Source organism: Rhinichthys klamathensis, unplaced genomic scaffold, assembly GCF_029890125.1.
Source record: "Rhinichthys klamathensis goyatoka isolate OS25496 unplaced genomic scaffold, OSU_Roscu_1.1 h1tg000333l_1, whole genome shotgun sequence".
Classification (NCBI taxonomy): Eukaryota; Metazoa; Chordata; class Actinopteri; order Cypriniformes; family Leuciscidae; genus Rhinichthys; species Rhinichthys klamathensis.
In genome coordinates this window covers 138,002-163,962 of record NW_026606848.1, presented here as the reverse complement: position 1 = coordinate 163,962, position 25,961 = coordinate 138,002, and the positions used below count along the sequence as shown (strand labels likewise).

At 43.4% G+C, this 25,961-nt stretch overlaps 2 protein-coding genes across 2 annotated transcripts; both read left to right on the top strand.

The window, feature by feature from the left end:
* The first annotated feature begins 9,947 nt into the window (after positions 1-9,947).
* On the top strand, positions 9,948-11,830 carry LOC130106261 (ferritin, middle subunit-like). The gene is made up of 4 exons (XM_056272288.1): positions 9,948-10,165; positions 10,512-10,658; positions 10,819-10,944; positions 11,662-11,830. The coding sequence occupies exons 1-4, from the start codon at positions 10,061-10,063 to the stop codon at positions 11,809-11,811; spliced, it is 528 nt and encodes a 175-aa protein (XP_056128263.1). The 5' UTR covers positions 9,948-10,060; the 3' UTR covers positions 11,812-11,830.
* A 4,353-nt stretch (positions 11,831-16,183) lies between these two features.
* Positions 16,184-18,626, top strand: LOC130106260 (ferritin, middle subunit-like). The gene is made up of 4 exons (XM_056272287.1): positions 16,184-16,413; positions 17,883-18,029; positions 18,243-18,368; positions 18,463-18,626. Exons 1-4 carry the CDS (start codon positions 16,309-16,311, stop codon positions 18,610-18,612), a joined length of 528 nt encoding a protein of 175 aa, XP_056128262.1. The 5' UTR covers positions 16,184-16,308; the 3' UTR covers positions 18,613-18,626.
* The last annotated feature ends 7,335 nt before the right edge of the window (positions 18,627-25,961 follow it).

Here is a 25,961-nt window from a genome sequence, read left to right as displayed (position 1 = left end):
AAATTCATCATCATCATCATCATCATCATCATATCCAGGCCGGGGTCTCAGGATCACGTGAGAGCAGGCCGGCCCGAATTCCAGGCACGCTTCGTCAACGGAGAGTGCGTGCAGATCCCCCAACCTCTTGATGGAGGCCAGTGCAACCAGGAGCGCTGTCTTCATTGACAGGAACTTAATCTCCACTGATTGCAGAGGCTCAAAGGGAGCCCTCTGCAGGGCATATAAGACCACTGAGAGGTCCCAAGAGGGTACGAGAGGAGGGCGAGGAGGATTCAGTCTCCTCGCTCCTCTCAGGAACCTGATGATCAGGTCGTGCTTTCCCAGAGACTTACCTTCAACTGCATCGTGATAAGCGGCGATAGCGGCCACATACACCTTCAGGGTGGAGGGAGACAGCCTTCACTCCAGCCCGTCTTGCAGAAAGGAAAGCACGACACCAATCGAGCATCTCCTGGGGTCTTCTCGCCGAGAAGAGCACCAGTTGACGAAGAGGTTCCACTTCAACGCGTAGACGTGTCTCGTGGACAACGCTCTAGCGGAAGCGATGGTAGCCGCCACCGCAGGTGGCAGGGTACTCAAACCTGCCTCGTCCCGTCCAGGAGCCACACGTGGAGTCTCCAAAGATCGGGACGAGGGTGCCATAGGGTACCCCGTCTCTGAGAAAGGAGGTCCTTCCTCAGAGGAATTGGCCAAGGAGGTGCTGTCGCGAGGAGTATCAGTTCGGAGAACCAGGTCTTGGTGGGCCAGTATGGGGCGACCAATATGAACTGCTCCTCGTCCTCCTTGATCTTGCACAGAGTCCGTGCGAGAAGGCTCACTGGGGGAAACGCATATTTGCGTAGGCCCTGTGGCCAGCTGTGCGCCAGTGCATCCGTGCCGAGCGTGCCCTCGGACAGGGAGTAATACAGGGCGCAATGGGATGAGTCGTGGGAGGCAAACAGATATATCTGTGCGTCCCCAAACTGGTCCCATATCAGCTGGACCGACTGGGGATGGAGTCGCCATTCGCCAGAGGTTGGCCGGAGCCGTGACAGCTCGTCGGCTGCAAGGTTCCGCTCTCCTGGAATGTAAATAGCACGAAGGGACCTCAGGTGCTTCTGACTCCATAAGAGGAGGTGGCGTGCGAGTTGCGACATACGGCGAGAGCGTAGACCACCCTGATGGTTGATGTACGCTACTGTCGCGGTATTGTCCGGACGGACAAGTACGTGTTGACCCTGGAGCAGCGCGTGGAAGCGGTGCAGGGCAAGGCGTACTGCCAGCAACTCGAGGCAATTGACATGCATGAGGCGCTGGGGTCCTGTCCAGGCACCCGCGGCTGCATGTCCATTGCACATGGCGCCCCAGCCCGTGGCAGAGGCATCTGTGGAGACAACAACATGCCTGGAAATTCGTTCTAGGGGAACTCCGGCCCGTAGAAAGCTGAGGTTCCGCCACGGGGTGAAGGACTGACGGCAGGTCGGAGTTATTGGAACTCTGAGCGTACCGCGATGCCATGCCCACCTCGGGACCCGATCGCGAAGCCACAGCTGAAGCGGTCTCATATGAAGCAATCCGAGTGGCGTTGCCGCGGCTGCGGATGCCATATGCCCCAGGAGCCTCTGAAAAAGTTTCAGTGGGACCGCACTCTTGCCCTCGAACTGTCGAAGACAAGTCAGCAGTGAGTGTGCGCGCTCGCTCGTAAGCTGCGCGGACATGGCGACCGAGTCTATCTCCATACCGAGAAAAGAGATCCTCTGCACGGGGCAAAGTTTGCTCTTCTCCCAGTTGACCCGAAGGCCCAGACGGGCTAGGTGCCGGAGCACTAGGTCTCTGTGTTCGCAAACCTGGACTCGAGAGTGAGCTAATATTAGCCAGTCGTCGAGGTAATTCAGGATGCGAACCCCGTGTTCGCGCAGGGGAACAAGGGCTGCCTCGACGACCTTCGTAAAGACGCGAGGAGACAGAGCCAACCCGAATGGGAGAACTGCGTACTGGTATGCCTGCCCCTCGAAAGCAAACCGAAGAAACGGTCTGTGTCGAGGTAAAATGGAGACATGAAAGTAGGCGTCCTTCAGGTCTATCGCTGCAAACCAATCCTGTGGCCGCACGCATTCGAAAATGCGTTTGGCCGTGAGCATCTTGAACGGCAGCCTGTGAAGGGAGCGGCTCAAGACGCGCAGATCCAGGATTGGCCGTAACCCACCGGTCTTCTTGGGGACAATGAAGTACGGGCTGTAAAACCCTGACCTCATTTCGGCTGGAGGGACAGTCTCGATTGCACCCTTCGCCAGCAGGGTGGCAACCTCCGCTCTCATGATCGGGGCATTGCCACCGACCAAAGTAAACGGACTCCCCTGAAGCGGGGAGGAGACCGTGCGAATTGGATCGCATAGCCGAGCCTGATAGTTCGGGCGACCCAGCGGGACAGGTAGGGAAGCTCTAACCAAGCTCCCAAGAACTGAACCAGCGGAAACATCCGAACGACAGACGTCCCCCCGGAGGGGCAGAGAAGTGGAGTGACCGGCCCAGGCATGGGTGGCATAGCGGCCCGGTGCGGGGGCACGGTCATGCTCCGCGTCCTGACAGAGGAGACCAGGGAAGGACCAGCGTTCCACGGGGGTCTGCTCTGCCAGGGGTCTGGCGACAGAGGGGGACAAGAGTGGTGTGGTCCGGAGACGGCACACACTGTCATCCGCGCCCTCAGAGACAGAGGGGGACGAGAGCGGCAAGGCCCGGGAGCGTCGCGCACTGTCGTCCGGCCCTCTGAGGGCTCAGAGATGGGATGCAGCTCTTTGGTTTAGAAAATATTCTCCCCCAGCCCTCCACCGGGGGAAGGAGTGGCCCTGCAACCACTCCTGGAAGGACTGCAACCCATATCTGAGCTGCCCGTAACGAGAGCGCCGCAAGCCTGGCCTTGGCGGGGCTGCGGGACCGGTACGGGCAGGGGCGCCTTCCTGCGACCACCTCCACGGCGCGGCCCGGTGCTGCTGGGGGCCGGGCGGGAGGGGGCGGAAGTCGCAGGAGGGCGCATTCGGCAGCAAGCGGACTGAGGCGTCTGAGCCGGCAGCTGGAGGCAGCAAAGCCGCGGGGTCAGACAAAATAGCCACAGTCCACTTCTGGGCGGCCGAGAACTGTTGGGCAGAGTCCTCGACCGCGCCGCCGAAGAGGCCAGCCTGGGATATGGGGGAGTTGAGGAAACGAAATCACTCAGCCTCGCGCACATCAACCAGGTTAGCCAGAGGTGTCTGACCACCTATGTGGACATCACCTGACTCAGGGAGCGTGCGGTCACCTACGTCGCTCGGAGAGCAAGGTCGGTGACGGCAGGCAGCTCAAGGATGAGCCCTGAATCAGCCCTACCCTCGTGCATGTCATGAACACCCAGGAGGATGGCAATAACACGCAGTGAGGTGGCAGCCTGCCCCGCAGCTCTATAGGTCCCCGCCACCGGAGTAGACAAGAACCTACAGGCATTGGAGGGGTGCTTAAGAGTCGCCACGCCAGGTGGAGGCGCTGTGGGGACACATAAGTGTTGCCACAGAACACTCCACAGGGGGAACCCCAGTGCACCCTAGGCCGCGGCCTCTGCAAGGGCAGAGAAGGCGGAAGAGGCCACTGAGCAGTCGCGAAAAGTCAAGGAGACTTCCACGATCTCATGATCTCTTCATGCACGTCCGGGTAGAATGGATTTGGGTTCGCCACCCCCAAAAACCAATCAACAGCCTTAAGTGCTCGGGACATGGCAGAAGGTTCCACACAAGCCCGATACTCGCGGCAGCCCGGGAAGCATAGCTGTGCACTCTGGATCAAACTCGTTATGCTAGCACATCCGAGGACGGCAGCACAGACGAGCCATCATCTCTAGAGGACTCCAGCTCACCTTGTGATGCGGTGATACATGATTTCATCAGCCGGGGGACCGAATGAGAGCACTCACCTGGGACCACGCAGGTTGCAATGTGAAAGACGGGGTGTGGACCGAGGAATTTTTCGTCAGTTTAGTTCCAAACCTGCCGTCTTAGGTCACCCTGGCCACCAGCCGAAGTATTATCTCACGTGGAGAAAAATAGATCGGGGTGTGGATGAGGGGACTCTCACTCATTGAGCTCATCGAGTCTCGACCGTTACATTGCGATGATCACGTTCCCAGTGAGAGAACGTGACACACCCACGAGCGCTGTCTGAGCGCGATCAAAGCCCAAACACTCAAAACAGCGCTCGCGCCCATCAGCTGAATCTATCAGAATACCACACTCAGAAAAACACGGGCAGATCGTCTTTAGAAAGACGCGTCTTTAAAAAGACGTGCCGCGTGCAGCTCTTTAGTGAGAGGAAAAACTCCGCGGATGTTGAAGCGACCAGGGAGAACACACAGACTGGCAGACAACTGCTCAGCTCGCAGGCAATGTGAAACTCGCTAGATACCGCCGTCACACCAACACCGGAGAGTTCGCTCGTCTCGAAGAGATGTAGTCACTGAGAAAACTCAGGATTTGGCTTGTGGAGTGAAGAGATGCTCTTGGCTCCGAAGCGAAAACATGATCTGCTGTTGCAGGTGTCTCTCCTTAAATACCCACGCGGTGGGGCGGAGATACATTATGCAAATTCCGCAGACCCATGGCATTTCATTGCCATCGGCTCGTTTTTTAATACTCGAAGATGATAGGCTTTCTGACGAAACCCCCATTCTCCGTCATCCGACGTAACTCGGAGTGACTACGAAAGGGAACTCAAGTCTTTCTGAGAGTGACCCTGAAGTTTACATTAACCTCTGCTAACATCAAGGACATTGCCTTTTTACACTATATAGTGTTATCACTCTAGTCAAGCACTGACAACAGGATGAGCTCCCCCTGCTGGCCTTACTAACACCTCTTCCAACCATGCTTCCAACAGCAACTCCAGTCAGTAGTATGTTCCTGCACAACCGGAGGCTGCAGTTTTAGGACCCCAGTTCTAGGGCAGCAGTTCCAGGACCCTAGTTTTTTGTGACAGCGCCACCTACCGAACTGGATGATATAGCGGCGGCTGCGGTTTCAGGACCGCAGTTCTAGGATCCAGGTGGTTTAGTTTGTACGGTTTGTACATACAGTATCAAGTTCCACCTATTATCTTAAGTCTTGTTAGAAAAAAATATATATACATATATATATATATATATATATATATATATTCCCTTCTCACTCCAGTTTCCCTCAGGATTTCTATTATCCAGGTACTGACCACTGACCAGGCTCCAGCCTGCTTACCTTCAGACGGTGTGCAGGTGATAGTCACAGGTTTGATACCTGTATTACTGAGGCTTTCCTGCTTGAAGTATCCTGTACTTCATGGTACATTGTTACATTGTTTTACATTCTTAAACTTTTAAAATAATAATTAAAAGTTAAAATCAATAAGGATGACATAGATTCTGGGCACTCAGTGGTGTATCTGTTATTCCGGAGTGCACAAAACTTTGGATTGGAATTCTAATTGTCTATGGGAAGTCAAACACATGAAATGTCAGGGTGCTAAAATAAAATCATTTTAAAGAGCCTTAGTATTCTAAAAAGCACCAAGTTCTTAAATATTTCATTACATTGAGAAAGCCTTTTCTGCAATCAAAGGTCATACAAAAATACTATAGGAAATAAATAACATTTCACTGATTTCAACATTTACCCTCCTGACCCAGTCCGGCACAAAGCATGTTAGGAATTTGAAATCCACTGTCCAATTTCAGTTGTCAACAAAAATGAATCATGTAGTCCCAACAGACTTGAGCAAATGTCTATTTTACACATGTAGATTGCTTCTGCTGGTGTACTCGATTTTTTTATTGATGGAATGGATTGTTTAGTGTGCTGCTCGTTCCTGTAAATCAGTGGTTTTGTGTTTCTTTATACTTGATGTATCAGTTTCAGTGCCCTTAAAGCTTCACTCCCAGTTCTATGACACTCTCTCAGAATGACAATTATGGTGGACGTGGTTCTGCAACATCCGCATTCTTATACCAGAAGAATTTGTTCCTTCCGTGTGGGTTTATTATGTGTTGTGTCATGTTCAGAAGGAGTGGTTTAGTTTACAATTCCCTTCTAAAATTGATAAAGTATATTGCAATATAACAATATATTGTTACATTTTACACTTATTATACAACTCAAAGTTCATCCTAAAATAAAACTGATTTACTCACGTCATACAAACCTGTACGACAAAAGAAAATTGTTGTTGTTGTTTGTGAGTAATTAATGACAGATATTTTTTCATTTGGGGGGGGGGGGGATTTGTGTTCTTTTGTAAATGTTTTGTAAAGCATTTCAGTATTTCATTTAAAATGATTCTGTGTTACTGAAATTATTAATGTGTTTTATTAAAAAAATAGTTACAATCTTGTTTGTTTGTCGGTGATCTTTTTTCTTTTTCTTTTTTTTTAGAATAAAATGTAACAGAAGATAGAGTGGATATCCTGTTTAAATGAGAACAATACAATGGAGTTTTGGGGGAAAATGTTATGTGAAACTGCAGGTTTACACCCCAGGACCCTAGAGACCTGATCAATAACAAACATACATTTTCCATGATTCACAGCTATACAGCTGTGTCATGTCTGTTTCCATTTGCTGCTGACAGACTGAGAGTTCATAGTACAAACATGCTTTGTCATCGTCACTCTTATATGAAAATATTGTGGAAAATTATGTGGAATTATGTGGAAAAATGAGAAAATGAACACTTGAAAATTATTTGCTTAATTGTCCTCTACAATGTTTGAACGTAACATTGCAATAAAAGACAAACTGTGTTAAAGAGGTTTTTTTTTTTTTTTTTACAATCATGGGACCAGACCAGGCCCCCTTCGGATCTACCATACCATGAAAGCTAAGGTTGCAAAATCTTATTTTGTCACTGCTAACGGCTGCATATTATGTGACACGGAAAGTGTGTATCATCATGAAAAGATTAAATGCACAGTCAGGTTTTATTGATTTTTTTCCATTAAACTGTTTTGTTAGCTAACATCGTAGACATTCTAATGATAGAAGAAACAAATGGGAAACAAATTATTAGCTAACAGATTTATTGTTTAATATTTTTTTTGCCAATATTTTTTTAATTTCTCCATAGATGGATGGAGGGTACGCATATTTTTTGATTACACTCCCATTGATGAAAAGATGTAAATGCACATTTGATTAGATGTTTTTTTTTTTTTTTGCCATTTACCATAGTACTATTTTAAGTACCCTGGCTGTAATAAAAAATAACCAGCAAAATATTAATGATTACATTGTAGTCAATGTATCCATTTTGTCCTGAACTTTTGTTCTATTATGCCTTTTTTGCACAATAAAATAAAACCCATATTTAATTATATGCATCTTTGCCTTTCTTGCCAAATTATTTTTGGCAAGAAAGGCAAAAAATCCCCAAAAAATCCCCTTGACCCCTTGCTATAGGAGAGACTAGAACGGCTGATTCCACCTGCAGCAGATCAGTGTTGACCCCTGGGGGAAAGAAGCACAATTTGCTTTTGTTTACTCACATAGTTCTGAGGGCACAGCTATAGTGTCAGGTGTGGTTTACACTTGTTGCTGACACACACTGAGGATGCATGTGCTGATGCAAGAATGCTTTGTCATTGTCATCTGACCAAAGAACCTTTTAGTGAACAATTCTTACAAGAAAAAATGTTTTTCGTATAGCGTGAAGAATATTTAAATTATCTAAAGATCCTTTTTCCACTATAAAGAATCTTTTGTGCATTGGAAAGGATCAATGGATGTCAAAGGTTCTTCGTGGAAAGAAAATATAACTGCACACTCTTTTAAGCACATTTTAATTATACTAACACTTTGGCAAAACAAATAGCAAGAAGCAAGGTGTGCGTTTCCTTTACTGTTCTATAAAGGTTCTTCATGGGACCATAGATGTCAACAAAAAAACTTTATTTTTACGAGTGGAGGGTAAGGGCTAGCTATCACATGCGGGTGTTACAAGGGCTGGATCTCAGTAACTGCAATGGTTTGAATCAAAATAAGCCCAATTATACACATGATTGTTTTTGTTTTTTTCTAGCAGTGGTTTTGCATGTTGATTTCCTCATATTATCTTGCTTCACAGATCTCTTTGTTATAAGTGTCCAGTAAGGACAGAGCAGCAAGTTCGAGGTCAGTAAGTCTGAGGTCAGCACTCACGGTAATGTTTAGTTGTTAATGTACTTTTTTTAAGTTGGCAAATGTTTGAATACCTCATCTAACTTTGAAAAAGTTGCTATAAGAGTGGTGTGTTAATAATGATAATATTTAGTCCATATACTGAATGCAGTCTAAAGAGAAAATATCTAATTAAATGAGAATGGGTGAAAAATAACATTTTAAAAGTAACACTTTATTTTGATGGTCCACACACTAACTCTCATTAAAGTATTAGTAGACTGTCTGCTTAATATCTGCTAACACTTTACTTTGATGGTCCCCCAACACACATGACTAGTACTACAAGTAACTTATTCTACTAACCTGAACCCTAACACCTAACACATAACACAACAGTCTTCTACAATCTACTAATCCTCTAATGATAGTTAGTTGACATGCAGTATGTCTAATTGGACCATCAAAATAAACTGTAACCTTTTTATTTATTAGAAATAAAAGCTAATTAAATTTAAATTCTAAATCTAAATTACTTCAAATTTAAGATAAATAAATAATTTAAACAGCCCACCCTGATAGTATGAACCAGGCCTAACCTATACCAGTGTGTGAACCACCAGACACCTATGGGTCAATGGCTAAACATTTCACTTTGTTTTTTTGACCCATCGAGCTCATAGAAAGAGTATAAACAGCCAAACTGTTGGAATGAAGGCAGAGAATAGGCATGTCTGGATACAGATTTGACCTATATTTGTTGTGAAAATACACAATGGCACAGTTGTGTCATCAGAAGTGAGCAACATATTATATCACATTTTAAATTATTTTATATTTGAATATAACATATTGCTACTCTAAAAATCTCAATCTATTTGACAAGAAGTTTAGAATCATTTTAAATGTTCTGAATGTGTCTTTTTTATATAAAACAATAACTGTTTTTCTTTTTCTTGTTTTGTTAACCATAAATACATCAAAAAATACATGTTTTCTTTAGTGTCAAAAAATAAATAAGGCAGTGTAGGGATGGAAGTACAGTGTGTTCAGTGAATTGTACAACGGTTCAGCTGACAAAACATCTTTACCAAAAACTTTCAGTAGGCTATACAAAAACTCAATTAAACAGTTATGAAAGTTGTAAGTTTTTTAAGTTATTTTGATCTATGACCTTACACACTCCATGCCATAAGGACTCTAGGTCAATTTCCCTCACAGCCTTGTTTTCATCCAAGTAACATTCAATATATCTACCCTGACCAAGTCTCTATAGCCATAAGCAAACCACCTATAACACCAACACAGGTTTAAAATCCAACAGGTGCATTCTTGTCTCTTCAGATGATCCCAATACGCTGTTCCCATTCACCAAAACTGAATTGAATAATATAGCCTAAGTCTAGTCAAGTCTAGTTTTTCACAGTAGCCTACAAAAGCTGTTTCACTCAGAAATATGTAACAATACAAGTAAAGCCGGCTTCCGTTACATGGGGATTTTTAGTTTTCTTGTAGCCTACTGTTAATTGGGATGATGTGAAATCAACAACAAAAATAGTTAAAACAATCCTAAGATATTACTATGACATACAGTAGGCTAGTATTTAGTTGGACTCGGATTCGACTAGGATTTGGTCTCGGACTTGGCTAAATAAGGGGGGGGGAAATGCACAACTATGAAAGTTGATATGGTCTTTGTTATCTTGGAAACTGAATCAGCGGACAGTCTTGTCGCTTCCAGATTCAGCTGGTTTCATTTCCAGTGACGCATCATGTTGTGATCGTAGGCAGCCTATATAAGACAAATGCTCACCTTCATTTCACTCACAGCTTCAGGAAGATACGAAGAGGTTCTTGCTTCAACAGTGATTGAACGGAACTTCGATTTAAATTTCTTATTTATTTTTGCACCAACGCTGTGATAATAAACCGCAGAAATGGAGACTTCTCAGATTCGCCAGAACTACGACCGCGACTGCGAGGCTTTGATCAACAAGATGATCAATTTGGAGCTTTACGCTTCCTACACTTACACTTCAATGGTATGTATCCCTTTTTTGTTATTCTGTTCTCCGAACTTTTGCTAGTCATATCTTTATTTTGTGACAAGTTGTCTCTCCTCTAAATATTAAATCCTTTTTGACTTCATAATGCATTAAAGACACTTTCTCCCCTTTCACAAGTTTGCATGCAGCAGCGATTGTGGCATTCAACCCATCAGTGTTTTCCCTGCACTCTTTAAAAATAACAGAAATAGACATTAACTTACACTGAAAAAGAACAATTAAAGAGTAATTATGTGGATGCAGTAATATGATTTATCATTATTGTGCACCTGTAGAAATTTGACTCTACTTAAATCCTTTCTTTTGATTTCGCTCCAATCAGGCTCACTACTTCAAACGGGATGATGTGGCTCTTGCTGGTTTTGCCAAGTTCTTCAAGGAGAACAGTGAGGAGGAGCGTGAGCATGCCGAGAAATTCATGGAGTTCCAGAACAAGAGAGGAGGAAACATTGTCCTTCAGGACGTAAAGGTGCTTGATGGTATTCTGAACTGAACAGTGTAACCCCGTTTTTTTTTAACAGCAAAGCTGACTCTAGAAGCATCGTTATGGAATGACATTATGCCTATTTGTAAGGGACTGCTTAATTAAAGGGGAGCTTGCTCACTCATGTGTTTGTTTTTCTCTCCAGAAACCAGAGCGAGATATGTGGGGCAATGGACTGATCGCTATGCAGTGCGCTCTTCAGCTGGAGAAGAACGTCAATCAGGCTCTGCTGGATCTACATAAGGCCGCCTTTGAGAAGAGAGACCCTCATGTGAGTGATCCTTATTTTATGAAGTTGAGACTCTAAAGCCGTGGACACACTTAAAGGTGCAGTCTGTAAGAATGACGGAAATAGTCGGTCGAAATAGGTACTGCAGTCTAATTCAAAATATCGGAGATCGCCGTTTCTCCCGCCACCTTCTCCTTAGACTCGAAAGCACTCACACGGGTTGCCAGTTTGAGCACACGCAACAGGAACGAGCGCAATGGACAATGAAAATTGGCAAATTGTCAACGTGCAGTATCACAGACCAAAACAAAAACAAACATTCCAGCCTGGAAACGCATATTTCAAAGTAAAATAACTGGCTGTAGAAGTGTTTTCAGAGAAACGTGTATGTGAACTTGTTTCCTCAATATATGTATTATGGTATTTTTATGCTTTAGTAGAGTGAAAAAGTTACATACAGCACCTTTAACGGCTGTAAGGCCGATTATGAATGTAATTTGACTTACGAGTCACGACTGATCAGTCGTGACTCGTAAGTCAGCAAACGCGCCGAGTCAGAGACCGTTGCGTTCAGTCGGTGTTTAAAATCTACTCCAGTCGTTGGAAACATTCTAAAACTGAACTGAACACACTTATAGACTGTTTCAGCTAGTCGTTATCTCGTTAAGTGTGTCCCCGGCATAAATTTGCTTTTTAAAGCAATTTCACTTCTCGCTGAAGTTTGCATCCTAAATTCTTTTCTGATGTCTTGTCCAACAGCTGTGTGACTTCCTGGAGACTCACTACCTGAATGAGCAGGTGGAGGCCATCAAGAAGATTGGTGACCACATCACCAACCTTTCCAAGATGGATGCTGGCAACAACAGGATGGCGGAGTACCTGTTTGACAAGCACACCCTGAGCAGCTAAATGCAGCCCTTAGGTCATCCGCATGGTGCAAAGTGTCCCTCTAATATGCTTTTAAATCATTAGGTTTTAAGAGCATATTACATGTTCTTATCACACAGCTCTTATGCAGAACTCTTTCAACGGTTGAAAGGTTCAAATCAATTAAAATTTGATATTATAGAATAATGCAGATTTGCTCTTTCATTTGTCATGATGTTAGCCAAGCCAGTGGTTTCCTGTTGAATGTACACTAATTGATGTTAATCTAGAGAATTTGATGAATAAACATTTGAGACTGGATTGAGTTGTCTTTGTTTTTAAAATTGGGGGTCTGGGTTTTAAGCTGTATTCAACCAGTTATTCAAGGTTGATCTATTAACATTCATGGAGGTAATGAATCATGAATTATAGATTGATGGTATCTATGAGGAAAAATGCTGTGATTTTCAGAGTACAATTGTTATATGAGAAAGACTGGTGATTAATTGGTGGCCCATTTCATCTACCCTCACCTCCACAAGATAAATTGGGAAACTAAAGTACGCATTTCTATGAGGTATTTTGATGATTCTTTCATTAAAACTGCTGAAATTATCTAGGTTCAAGTTTGATCATGTCATTTATATTATATGAATGTATAAAAATATACATACACACACATCCAACACCATGTGCACTTTATTACACGTATTACACTTTATTATTGCCCATTTTATTACACCTGTTACAAGGTTAAATACAGTTACACATCAAATTTAATTTAATTACAGCTACTTTAACCTTCAGCACTGCTGATGAGAAATGCTATTATACATAAACTTACTCACACACAAATAAATACAAAAGTTTCTCGAAACAAGTTATTGAAGTAATTGCCCTATAACTTAAAGTCACCATGAAATCAAAATTGATTGCCCAAGAGGATGTTTGACTGACACGCAACCAGTCACAGTTTGTTTTGTACCGCATCATGTTTAGGGGCGTGACAATTTAATGCCGATCAATAACAGTCCGGTGTGCATCTAATAAGTTATTAATCCCTTGTGCAAGTTTACTGTAACAATGGAGCCACGAACTTCACATAGTTTTGAAAATCCAGCGTTTGGTTGATCCTGGTAAGTGCTCATTGTCACAGTTGTAAACACAATGGCTTTCTTCTTCCACGAGGGGTTTTGGCGTCACGGCATTTGTTTCCAGGTGGACCGATAAAGAACGCGACACACACGTCTACTGGACATCCTGTAGAATTCAACCAATCAGATTGCGACTTCGAAACTCCTGAAGTGTTTCCAGAAAAGTGTTCCATATGTATCAGACGTTCAGCCAACGTGACGTCTGAGGCTGAGACTGAGACTAGCATCACCCTGGTCCCCTCGATAAAATCCCAATAGGATTTTTCCATTGGCTTTTGGATTATCGCAGAATATCAGATCTGTGACCAACAAAAGTTTATGATTTTAGATGTTTTGTTCATCATGATAATCTTCACAAATTAACACTTCTTTTATTAATTTTAAAGCCTAAATTCAATCGCCAGAAATAATAAGCGTTGGCTATAAACAAACTGCACTTAGGTTACATGATTTCAACATCACGATCACTAAGCTCAACTCTTTCAGTCTTTATTTAAACATTTTCCAAGAAAATTTGAGTTAGAAGAGTTTGCAAGAACATGATTATGAACACAATTAGGCTGTGAAAGTAGACTGGTGAGTACATGAGTTTTTCATCTCAGCGTGATTAAGCTTTAAGACCCCCTGTGGTGAAAATCAAGTTTTTAATGTTGTTTATGTCTATGTGGTGTTTTTAATATGCTTTAAGACAAACCATGTCCAAATTCGTAGGTCTCAAAAACGGGATTTGAAATCTCCGGTGTTTCTTACGTCACAAACTACCCTAATAGGGCTTTAGCATATCATCATTACTGTCCTGCGAAGCAGAGGAGTCTCAAGAGAATCCAGGTTATCCCGATATATTTTTCTGTTGATATGAAAAATTGTGTACATTTATCAATATAGTGGGTGAATTATGTATATGATGTATATTACGATGTTATGATGAACTATATTCCTTTCTCCACTGACGTTCTGAGTTGTTCGAAGCGTTTGTAAGGATGCTGATTTTTGAAGGCAGCTGTCTGACTCTGAGATGGTGAACGGGAACATGGTTTGTCTAACATTAGCAACACATTATTAGCTGTTTGATCACAAGCAAAAGGCTAATCATATTAACTACCATTCCCATTCCCATCCCCATAAAACGCATTGCCATTCTGATACATCGACTTGTAGACAAGCTTGTAATTGACTCTTCCACTTCTTCTGAATCTGTTTCTGGTTCAAACATATATGGCTGAACGAAGCCAGTATTTCCACTTGCCATTGTGCAACGTTTACTACAGTAAAGTTGACCGAGTGGATCAGGTATCCTGAGCTCGTGTGAGTGGGTGAAGGTGGGGCTAATTTGCATATTCATGGCGTAAAACCTTTAAAAGATCACAAGGGTGTATATTTTATGTCATAGAATAAAACATGAAAGTATCTTGAGCTTGTGTTATCCACAGACCACTATCTCATTTTTGGGTTTTGGCCTATTAAAATGCCTCATTCCTTCAGCACTCTATTGCAGTATTTATTATAAATTATTTAAATATTTTCCCCTCTGTGTGATTATGACTAGTTTGGTTTAAGAAGTTTTTAATTAACACCTTAAATGCATTTTTTGACCAATTGTAAAATAATCATAACTTATATACAACAAATATATGACTTATATATGATTAGTGATACTCCGTTTACTATAACCTAATTCAAAGTGTTCACACCTATAGTAAGTTTATCACGTGACAAATGTTCGCATCTAATAGTAAAAAAAAACAATAAAAAAAACAAGTCACAAGAGATGTATCTCCATGTCAGCTCTAGGTTTCATGGACAATTTCTAGTACAAAATTGCTTAGTCACCTGACTGATTACTCTTTTACTGGCAGTTACCAATTGAAAAATAGAGAGAATTGAGTGTTGCTCTTTTAATTAATCGTTTTCTCTCATCAAGCCAATGCTTCCTGTTGAATGTGCACTAATTTATGTTAAGCTATAGTGAATTTGATGAATAAACATTATGGGCTGGATTGAGCATAAAGTCTGGACCAAAGGATCTATTGTTTAGATAAAACCATATCTAACAAACCCTCTTAAAGGCAGAAGCTATGCTCAAGTAAAATCAGAAACCTTTTCACAGCTGTCATCAGCAGAAGCTTTGGCCTCAATGAAGTATGGACCAATCTGTTGACTTTTTAGTGTAAATGACTTCTATTCTAATGCTCCCTTGTAGGGGAAAAACTGGCCTTGAGAATTTAACTTCAGTATACGTGTGTCAGACTGTTCTTTAACTTTGACACCAACTACATCTACAACACCTCATGGGCACTCAGTTCTGGACATGACTCTTCTGAGCCAATCAACTGAGCTATAAATGTCATGTGACTTGGGAGCTACAGAAAATTTCTGTCATCATGACATTGCTGATTGGCTGAAGGCATCACACGTATGTGCTGCATCACTATGGATTATCCTGCTGGAGAATGAGTGAATGAGCAGCAGACAGGGGAAAAAATATAAATCCTTTTCATGCTTATAAGAGTTAATCACCAACCTTGACCCCTTGCTATAGGAGAGACTAGAACGGCTGATTCCACCTGCAGCAGATCAGTGTTGACCCCTGGGGGAAAGAAGCACAATTTGCTTTTGTTTACTCACATAGTTCTGAGGGCACAGCTATAGTGTCAGGTGTGGTTTACACTTGTTGCTGACACACACTGAGGATGCATGTGCTGATGCAAGAAGAGTAAAACAGGAAAGACGTATTTAGCCAAACAGTTGGAATGAAGGCAGAGAATAGGCATGTCTGGATGCAGATTTGACCTATTTTTGTTGCGAAAATGGCACAGTTGTGTCATCAGAAGTGAGCAACACATCAAAATTTAAATTATTTTATATTTGAATATATTACAAAAAAATGTCAAAATCTACTTGACATGACATTTTGGATCATTTTTGTTAAGTATAGTGAATTTGACTGAATCTTATACGGTTATAGGCTAAGCATATGTTGTAGATGTAGCTACTAAAGGTGTCAATCGTTGTTATTTTCTGTTGGATTCCGTTTTTAATGCTATATGAAGATGGAAATAAAATACACAACTATGAAAGCTGATATGGTCTTTGTTATCTTAGAAACTGACACAGTTGAACGGAGAGTCTTGTCGCTTGCTCATTCAGATGATTCAGCTCGTTCTTTTTGATTGGCTGGTTTCATTTCCAGTGACGCATCATGTTTTGATCGTAGCCTATATAAGACAAATGCTCACCTTCATTTCACTCACAGCTTCAGGAAGATAGGAAGAGGTTCTTGCTTCAACAGTGATTGAACGGAACTTCGATCTCGCCGGAATTTATTTAAATCTATTTACATTTCTTATTTATTTTTGCACCAACGGTGTGATAATAAACCGCAGAAATGGAGACTTCTCAGATTCGCCAGAACTACGACCGCGACTGCGAGGCTTTGATCAACAAGATGATCAATTTGGAGCTTTACGCTTCCTACATTTACACTTCAATGGTAATTATCTCTTTTTTTCATTCTGTTCTCGGAATTTTTGCTAGTACTATCTTGGTTTTGTGACAAGCTGTCTGTCCTCTAGCTAATTATTAAATCCTTTTTTGGCTAAAAGACACTTTCTCCCCTTTCACAAGTTTGCATGCAGCAGCGATTGTGCCATTCAACCCATCATTGTTTTCCTGCACTCTTTAAAAATAACAGAAATAGACATTAACTTACACTGAAAAGAAAATTTAAAGAGTAATTATGTGGATGCAGTAATATGATTTAGGGGAGAGCGGGGCACAACCTAACACATTTTGGTTTTGGCTCAATTATTAAAAAAAATATTAAGTTAGATTCAACCTTTTTTTTACACAAGCAACATGCACATCTCTGCTACAAATGAATACTTAAAGTTTTTTTTCTAGGACCTACCATTTTCGTACTGTTGCAAGTGACAGAAGTGCAAATGTTACAACTTACAACTTATCCAGGGTTAATAATTAATTATTGTAACAGACAGAGGGGTTAGTTGTAACACTTGTGTGTAACACACATAATTAATTACCATTTTATTTGTATAGTTTGATATTGTTTGTGCATCTGTATAGATAGATATCCATACATCCATCCCTCATCCAATCATCCTTCTATTATGGATCAATATCATGGATAGAGACAGAAAAGGGCTGCACAGTTTTGCAATAAATAAATAAAATAATCAAATATTGCAATTGAATTAGATTTGTGTGTGGCAGATGCATGTAAAATTATTATTAATAATAACAGTATTAATAATACAAATCAGCTTAAAAATCTAAATGTAAAGGGTTTATTGCATTAAAAACAGGCCATATTTTTAATAAATAAACATGTGATCAATGCATAGTAAACTAAATTTTAAACATTTTAAATTCCAACATTGTTTGTGAAAGACCAACAAAGTTAAATGTATAAATACTCAAACCTGAAAAGTTGTGTGCATGGCTCCCTGTTTTCATTTGATTATCATTGTACACTTGGCGGCTTAGTTGTAACACTGTGCTACAACTAACCCCGCTGTGTAAAACATATTTTAAGCCTAGCTAACAGTTGCTAGGAATTGCTGACATGTTTCAAAATGGTGCTATGTTTTAGCAAACAAGACAGTGATTAAGGCAATATACTATAGAGTTAGATTGAAACGTACACACCCAACTCAAAAACTGAAAAAAAAAACATGATGAAAAAATTTACTTGCATGGTGTCAAAACACTCTTTGTCCAGTATCTTCACGAAATATCAAAACTTTCCACAAATTCGCGGGACCGTCTTCAGGCAGCGAGAGAAAAAGGGCGGAAACACAACCTGCTTGATCCTGACTAACTATGTAAAAGGTCCGTGTTACATTTAACCCCGCGTTAGGTTGTGCCCCGCGCTCCCCTATCATTATTGTGCACCTGTAGAAATTTGACTTAAATCCTTTCTTTTGATTTCGCTCCAATCAGGCTCACTACTTCAAACGGGATGATGTGGCTCTTGCTGGTTTTGCCAAGTTCTTCAAGGAGAACAGTGAGGAGGAGCGTGAGCATGCCGAGAAATTCATGGAGTTCCAGAACAAGAGGGGCGGGAAAATTGTCCTTCAGGACGTAAAGGTGCTTGATAGTATTCTGAACTAAACAGTGTAACCCTGTTTTATATGCAATGACATTATGCCTTATTTGTAAAGGTCTGTTGAATTAAGTGTGTTTCAGCACACACAGAACAGATGTTTAGTAAACATTGTTGATTTTCGTTTTTCACTAGTGTTTCTTAGCATCTCTCAATTACATGGGACCTTGCTCACTCATGTTTCTTTTTCTCTTCAGAAGCCTGATCGTGATATGTGGGGCAATGGACTGATCGCTATGCAGTGCGCTCTTCAGCTGGAGAAGAACGTCAATCAGGCTCTGCTGGATCTACATAAGGTCGCCTCTGAGAAGACAGACCCACATGTAAGTCCATGTTCTTTGCTCCTTAATGCTTTTATTCCATCCTCATTTATTGAACTAAATGTCCTAAAATATTTTCTGATGTCTTGTCCAACAGCTGTGTGACTTCCTGGAGACTCACTACCTGAATGAGCAGGTGGAGGCCATCAAGAAGATTGGTGACCACATCACCAACCTTTCCAAGATGGATGCTGGCAACAACAGGATGGCGGAGTACCTGTTTGACAAGCAAACCCTGAGCAGCTAAATGCAGCTCTCAGATCATCTTACATGCAGAAATCATCAAGCTTATTATTTTGCACTTATGCAAATTTTTAAAGTCTGTGATATTCTATGGTTACATCACATCCATGTCATTATATGTAGTCTTGCTTTTTAAGCAGCCATCATACCTTTACTGTTGAATGTACACTCATTGGTTGTAACCTGCATTTGATGAATAAACATTTGATGAATAAACATTTTGGGCTGGATTCATTTGTCTTTTTTTTAAAACTAGCACCAAGTGGAATATCCAGTGGTCGCATTCAGGATGTGCAGGGCTGGAATAGGATTAGAATTGATAACTTAATTCATTGAAAAAGTGAAAAATATTAAATTATCTGAGAGGTGACTGAGGGTCAGGAATGTGCAAGGGCGGGGAATGGGAATTACTACATTCTCCACATCTGCTCTTCCTCGTCTTCATCCTCTTCCTCCTTGTTCACCACCTCTTACACACACTCTTCCTTCTCTCCCTCTTATATTGTTAGTTACCATCCATTATTGGTATCAACATTCAGTGCAACATTTTGAGTCAATTTTGCCACTCTGAACTGATCTTGTATTATGTACAGTTGGTTTGGTCACATCATTAGAAATAAGTGTGAGTCATTGTGTGTAAACGATGATAACTGTTGTAGTTGTGTTTAACTTTTGTCTGCATGTGTTTAGTGTTTTGAAACATAAGTGCATCACAGTGTGAAATGTGTTGAGTTTTGAAAAAAGAGTGCAGGAGATTTGCAAACCGTGTTCTCTTACGAGAGTATCTCTCGTACTGCGTAATATTCTTACGCTATGGGCAGGGCTGGACTGGGACAAAAAATCGGCCCGGGCATTTTGGCCCAGACTGGCCCACTATATAACACAACCGAACTTTGCACGCCCTTGAATATGTATACCAACTCCTATTAAAACCACTAATGCCATAAGTGAATAGGACTGAGTAAGAGTTAACCGATGAAAATAACTACTAAGTTGAACTATACTCCACAGTGATGAATCCTAAAGAAAGCTATAAGCTGGGTTAGCAATACCGTTTTTTCCCACAGGTTTTTGTGAAATCTGTGGTGAGTGCACCTCTGTCCCTCTAGGGGGGTTCGAGGGCATGCTCCCCCGTAAGAAAATTTTGTGCTTTTTAATGTTAAATTCATCAATCTGGTGCACTTTGAGAGTTAAAAATAAAGAGCTCCAACCCATATTCAGTGTGCAAATTGAACAAAGAAAAACTCAAAACTCTTTTAGTTGTGATATAGTGTCTGTCTACATTACACTACTACATAATAATAGTTATAATATTAATCCCATGGCAGTAATAGCCATATGTTGTAAAACAAATGCACTGAAAAATAAAAGCAACTTTCATAATTAGTTCCGTACTAATTTCTATACAGAGATAAGCACATGATCTTTTATTTTGACGGAAACGGCATCGAGCTTTTATTTTGAAGAAAAATATGGTTTACAAACTCATTACTCATTATTGTCTCATTACAATTCTAATAAAATGCGTAATCGTCAAATATGCAGATGTGTAAATAATGCGTAACTGGGTAGTGGGTAGTGTTGTGACCAGAGGTGTAGTGGTAAAAAAAGAGGTGGGTAAACTATAAATTCTGGTGGACCACGACGTGGTCACCCGGTAAGGTGGGCCACTGCCTACCGGTGTATGTGTATCTCCTGATGACATTGCTATATAGGGAGGGCTTGACATTAAGCCTTTTCATACGCTTAATCTGTCATTCACTTGTCCGAGTAAAAAAGTTTCTCGTCCGGATTTTTTATTATTATTTTTTTTATTCTGAAACAATATATTCTCATCAGTGTTCAATCACCTTTGATATTTAAATCGGCATATTATAATATCTGCACCTTTAAAGGGCATCCCCTCCCCCAATCTTATTAAATTTATGCTTCATCTTTCATTTTAAATTCCTAAATTTGATCAATAAATTCAATTATTTCGATTAATAAGACACTATAGGGCTGATCAAATTAAATCATTTACACTGAAAAATTCCAATTGCATAAAATAATGTTATGAAATTGATTTAAATTTACAAATAAGAAACGTTGGACAGAATGATCTACTTTTAAACATAACACGAAACCGCCAGTAGGTGGCGGTAGGCGACCGTCTTAATGAGTGAGTCATTGATTCATTCATTCAAACGATTTGTTCAAACGGTTGATTCATTCAAGAATGAGACAGATGTTTATGAATGGGTCATTGAATCTTTGACTCAATCGATTCCTTCAAAATGCTGAATCATTCAGTAGCCTAATGAAAACAGGTTGAGTGTTCCTGTGAGATGTGCCGTGGTTCTGCTGTGATTTTTGTTTGGAACTATTTTCGCTGCTGAAACAGAACAAAAACAGCCAATATTGCATCTAAAATGTAAGTGACTTAATTTTAACTGTTTATTGAACTGTTGTAGGAAATCAATGTCACATTTTCAATCGTGATGGTGTTCAGGAAAAATAATTGAGGTTGCTTAACATATGTAAAAAATATAAAAACTCCATTTAGATTTTTTATAGGCAGTATGTTGTTAACTGAGTGTGTGTGTGCGCTCATTTGTGTAGATTTCTCATCGAGAGGCTGCGCGAGCGTCAACAGCGCAACCTTACCGTCAGTAAAAGTCAACAACACTGACAGTAATGCAGCGCAATATGAAAGAGTTCGTCTTAGGTTTAACAACCTATGAAACTAGTAATGAACAATATAAAACTAAAACGACATAAGCTTAATTTATAGCTATTTAGAGGAGGATAAACGCAATTTAGAGGTGGATAAACGCACTTTGGAGGTGGGTAAACGCTATTTCCGAATATTGGGAGGTGCGTAAACGGCGTTTACGTGCGTTTAGCCTCAACTACATCCCTGGTTGTGACAGTAGCCTAGTTCTGCTTACCACAGTTCTCTGCACTCACTCATCTCTCTCCTTATCCTCCTCGCTATCCTCATCAGACACTTGAAGGGCCTGTGAAGTTTCTTTTTCACGCTATTTCTCTGCACATTCCTTGCGTTTCTTCTCCATCGCTCTGACTATTTTGACAGATAGCCTACACACTGACACTGCTCGCTCACTCAGAGCTCAAAGGGGGAGGAGTTTAAAGATGTGATTGGACCAGCCCAGTGTCAATCAAGAAAATAACCAATGGGCTGCTGATCTACGCGTTTCATCATGCGCCAGTCTGTGAGAAAAAGAAAAACCTACGCTGACTTTTTTGTCCAATGCATTACACCGGCACAAAGATCCCAGAGCCGCCAATTAAACAAAACTAAACGCAATGGGCCGCCGATATACGAGTTTTATGGGCCGTTCTTAAAAAAAAATTAATAAAAAAAAATTAAGTATGAGATTTATCGGCCCACAAAGCACGTCGGCCCACCGGGCAAATGCCCGGTATGCCCGATGGCCAGTCCAGCCCTGGCTATGGGGAAAAACTCTTTTCCTCGAGATATTGAAGCCAAAAATTATCCTTAATTTTTAATCAATGCAAAACGCTTTGCGGCAGCAAGCAGACATAGGCGAGGCGGCTCGCGCGCCTATTGGCTGCTCTGCGGCAAAAGCAGCAGCCTATCGAGAGCGGCTCTGCGTGACGTCTTGACCAATGGGGGCACTTCGCGCCCATTTCTTCACGTCCCGCCAGAAAGGGCGTGGTCTCGCCCTATAAATATAGCTCGATAAGGCTGGTACACTGAATTTCATCTCTTCAGCGAAGCCTCACGCATCGCTGGATCCGGAGTGAGAAGCCGCGCCGTCGACGCAAGCCTTCAGCGGGACGAGCCCTCGAGCCTGAAGTCGCTGGCCTTCACCTCGCCGCCTTCAGCCGCCGTACCTGCTGCGCTTTCCGGCGTACTATATATCCTTTACTCTGCTCTGTGTGTATGTGTGTGTGTGTGCTCGCCCCGCGACTCACACGTCTATCATCTAAAAGAGCCGCGTCTTTTTAAAAATGCCATCCTCCTGTGGCTCGTGCCGAGCCACACTCAGCGACGGGGACCGTCATGTGATGCGTTTCCTGCCTGTGAGAGGATCATGCAGCTCTCGCGCTCGCCGACGGCGGCTGCCCTCACTGCGAGCGATTGCCTACGGTGACTCTGAGGACTCGCCTGGCATCCTTCAGCGAGACTGCACTTCCACCCGCTGCAGTGCCGTGCCGTAAAAAAGTGCCGTACTCAGTGGGTCCCCGAGCCTTCTCCAGCCCGTGAAAGCTCGCCGGTTCGCCCGCCAGCTTCACCAGCTTCACTCGAGTCGCTCACTGACGGATAACGGCCGCCGCGCGCCGCCGCTTTCGCCATTAATGACGACGAGATAGCTGCATCTGTAGAGGAGACCTGCTGCTCTATCCTGGCGTCGGACAGTGAGGACTGGGCGAGCTCTGTGGACCTCCCCCTTCTGTCCGCGAGTCGTCAGGGAAACGGGCCAGCATCAAGACCGCGAGCCCTAAAACCACGGCTAGCTTTCTTTACGTTATAAGAAATCTACCCCGCCCCCCATGGGCGTGCGTCACCAGCAAAATGAGAAAAGAGTGTGTTTTAGTCCCGCCGAGGCCAGACTAATCTCCATTTCTCAAACATTTCTCAGCTCCTAGTTTGAGCGGCTGAAAATGTCAATATTGCAGCAATGAGCCTGTTGTATAACACGCACACCTGCAAACAAACGCCGACACACACAAAACTGTGATGACGCTCTCTTATCTGCTTGTGCTAATGTAGTTCTCCCCTGTGGCTCAGTGGCGGAACCCGAAGCCTTCGCGCGAGAGACCCATGTTCGATCCCGGCTCTCGCAGCAGATAGAAATTTAGTATCGCCGCAGCCAGACTTCCACCGAAACTTTTCGCTCGTTCAGTTCCAGAAAATGCGACTGTTCCAGTGTATTTTGCAGTAAACAAGCCGGTTCCACGGCCCGCTTGCCTGCACATAAATGCCGTTTCCACGGCGACCCAGAAAAATCATATAAGCATTGTATTTTCTGGTTTTCCGGCCACAGCCGATGGTGTTATGAGTGTAATAAAATGCCCACAGCCCAGGGTTCATTTCTACACACAAACACAGCCCGCCACGGTACAGGGCTCGCACAAATGAAATCGACGCATATCAATTGTGCATTAAATGTAGTGAATGTGCCCACAACCCAGTGCCCACAAACACTACCACGGTTTCTGTAAAACGAAACCAACACAAGTCTTCCTAGCCTCCTAGGAAGTCGACGGTGTTTCAGTCTCGCCGCGGCCAGACTTCCACCGAAATTTTTTCGCTCGTTCAGTTCCAGAAAATGCGACTGTTCCAGTGTATTTTGCAGTAAGCAAGCCAGTGCCACGGCCCGCTTGCCTGCACACAAATGCTGTTTCCACGGCGACCCAGATAAATCACATAAGCAGTGTATTTTCTGGTGTTCCGGCCACAGCCGATGGTGTTATGAGTGTAATAAAAATGCCCACAACCCAGTGCTCATTTCTACACACAAACACAGCCCGCAAAAATGCAGGGCTCACACAAACAAAATCGTCTCATGTCGATTGTGCACTAAACGTAGTGAATGTGCCCACGTCTCAGTGCCCACAGACACTACACACCACATGTCCCACGGGTTCTGTAAAAACGAAACCAACACACATTCAGTCAGCTCAGGCCGACGGTGTTTTCAGTGCAGTAAATGTGCCCGCTGTCCCGCGCCCACATTCACTCACAGACATGTTGAGCCCCACGGGGCTCGCCCCACTCTCTCTCCCTCAGCAAACTGCTATAAGGGATTTGAGCGCGGCCAGGCTGCCCGCCGCGATCGGCGCGCCCCCGCCTCACAAACTGTAAACACAGTGTCTGCGCTACAGCACGCCGGAGCTCCCTTGCCATCACTATGTCACGGCCAGAGCCCAGATCTCATTCTACCCCTAGCAATTCACGTGAAAGTGTGGGCACAGCTTCCTGGGGTATCAGAATGGGTGCTGAACACTGTAAACACAGTGTCTGCGTTACAGCACGCCGGAGCTCCCTTGCCGTCACTATGTCATGGCCAGAGCCCAGATCTCATTCTACCCCTAGCTATTCACTCGAAAGTGTGGGCACAGCTTCCTGGGGTAACAGAATGGGTGCTGAACACTATAAAAAGAGGCTATTCGCTACAGTTCGCTCGACGCCCCCGCCGTTACACGGCGCGCGTAAAATCCACGGTGAAAACAGAAGTAGCACATCTACTTTGAGCCGAGATAGCGAAACTACTGAGCAAAGGTGCTATAGAACCTTTATCTCAGGCTCAGAGCGAAGGGGGCCTATACAGCAGATATTTTCTGGTTCCGAAAAAAGATGGAGGTCTCAGACCCATTTTAGATCTGCGACAGCTGAACAGAGCACTTGTGAAGCGCCAGTTCAAAATGCTTACAACCAGGAAAATCCTCGCGCGAGTTCGCCAGGAGGACTGGTTTATGTCAATAGATCTGAAAGACGCCTATTTCCGAATACAAATAGCATCCCATCACAGGCGATTCTTGAGATTCGCCTTCGAGGACCAGGCATATCAATACACAGTCCTGCCGTTCGGCCTGTTCCTAGCACCCCGTACATTCACGAAGTGCATGGACGCTGCTCTCGCACCCCTGTAACTTCGGGGCATGCGAGTTTTGAACTACTTGGACGATTGGCTGATTCTGTTCGCGTCCCACGAAAAACGCTCAGTGTCCGAACTTCTGCTTGAAGAGCAGGGATGCGCTGGCCCATGTCTGGCCCCGCGTTCCCCTATATGCTTTTCCCCCTGTCTCGCTCCTGCCTCAAGTGTTGGAACGAATCAGGGAAAAAGGATGCCCAGTGCTGCTCGTGGCCCCGCTCTGGACAAACCAGACCTGGTTCCCAGTCCTGATGCAGCTGGCCAGCACTGCCCCGTGGCCTGTACCACTGAGGAGAGACCTCCTCTCTCAGGCAGGGGGCTCGATTTGGCATCCTCACCTGGATCTGTGGTCCCTGCACGCATGGGCCATCAACGGGTACCCGCTAACCTCCCGGGGGGAGTGTTAAACATGATCACGCAGGCTAGAGCTCCGTCTACTCGACGGCTCTATTCCTCGAAATGGTCTGTGTTCTCTGCTTGGTGTCAAGCTCAGGGCTTTTCACCCGTAGACTGCGGGGTTACGGAAGTGCTTTCCTTCCTTCAAGAGCTGCTGGATAAGGGCAGAACCCCATCCACGCTCAAAGTATACGTGGCGGCCATAGCAACGTTTGCAAAACCGGCTTCTGGCCAGCCACTGGGGAAGAAATGTTTCCTCAGGGGAGCTCGGAGATTGAACCCTCCCAGGCCCCCTTCAGTCCCGATGTGGGACCTTTCCACGGTGTTGGAA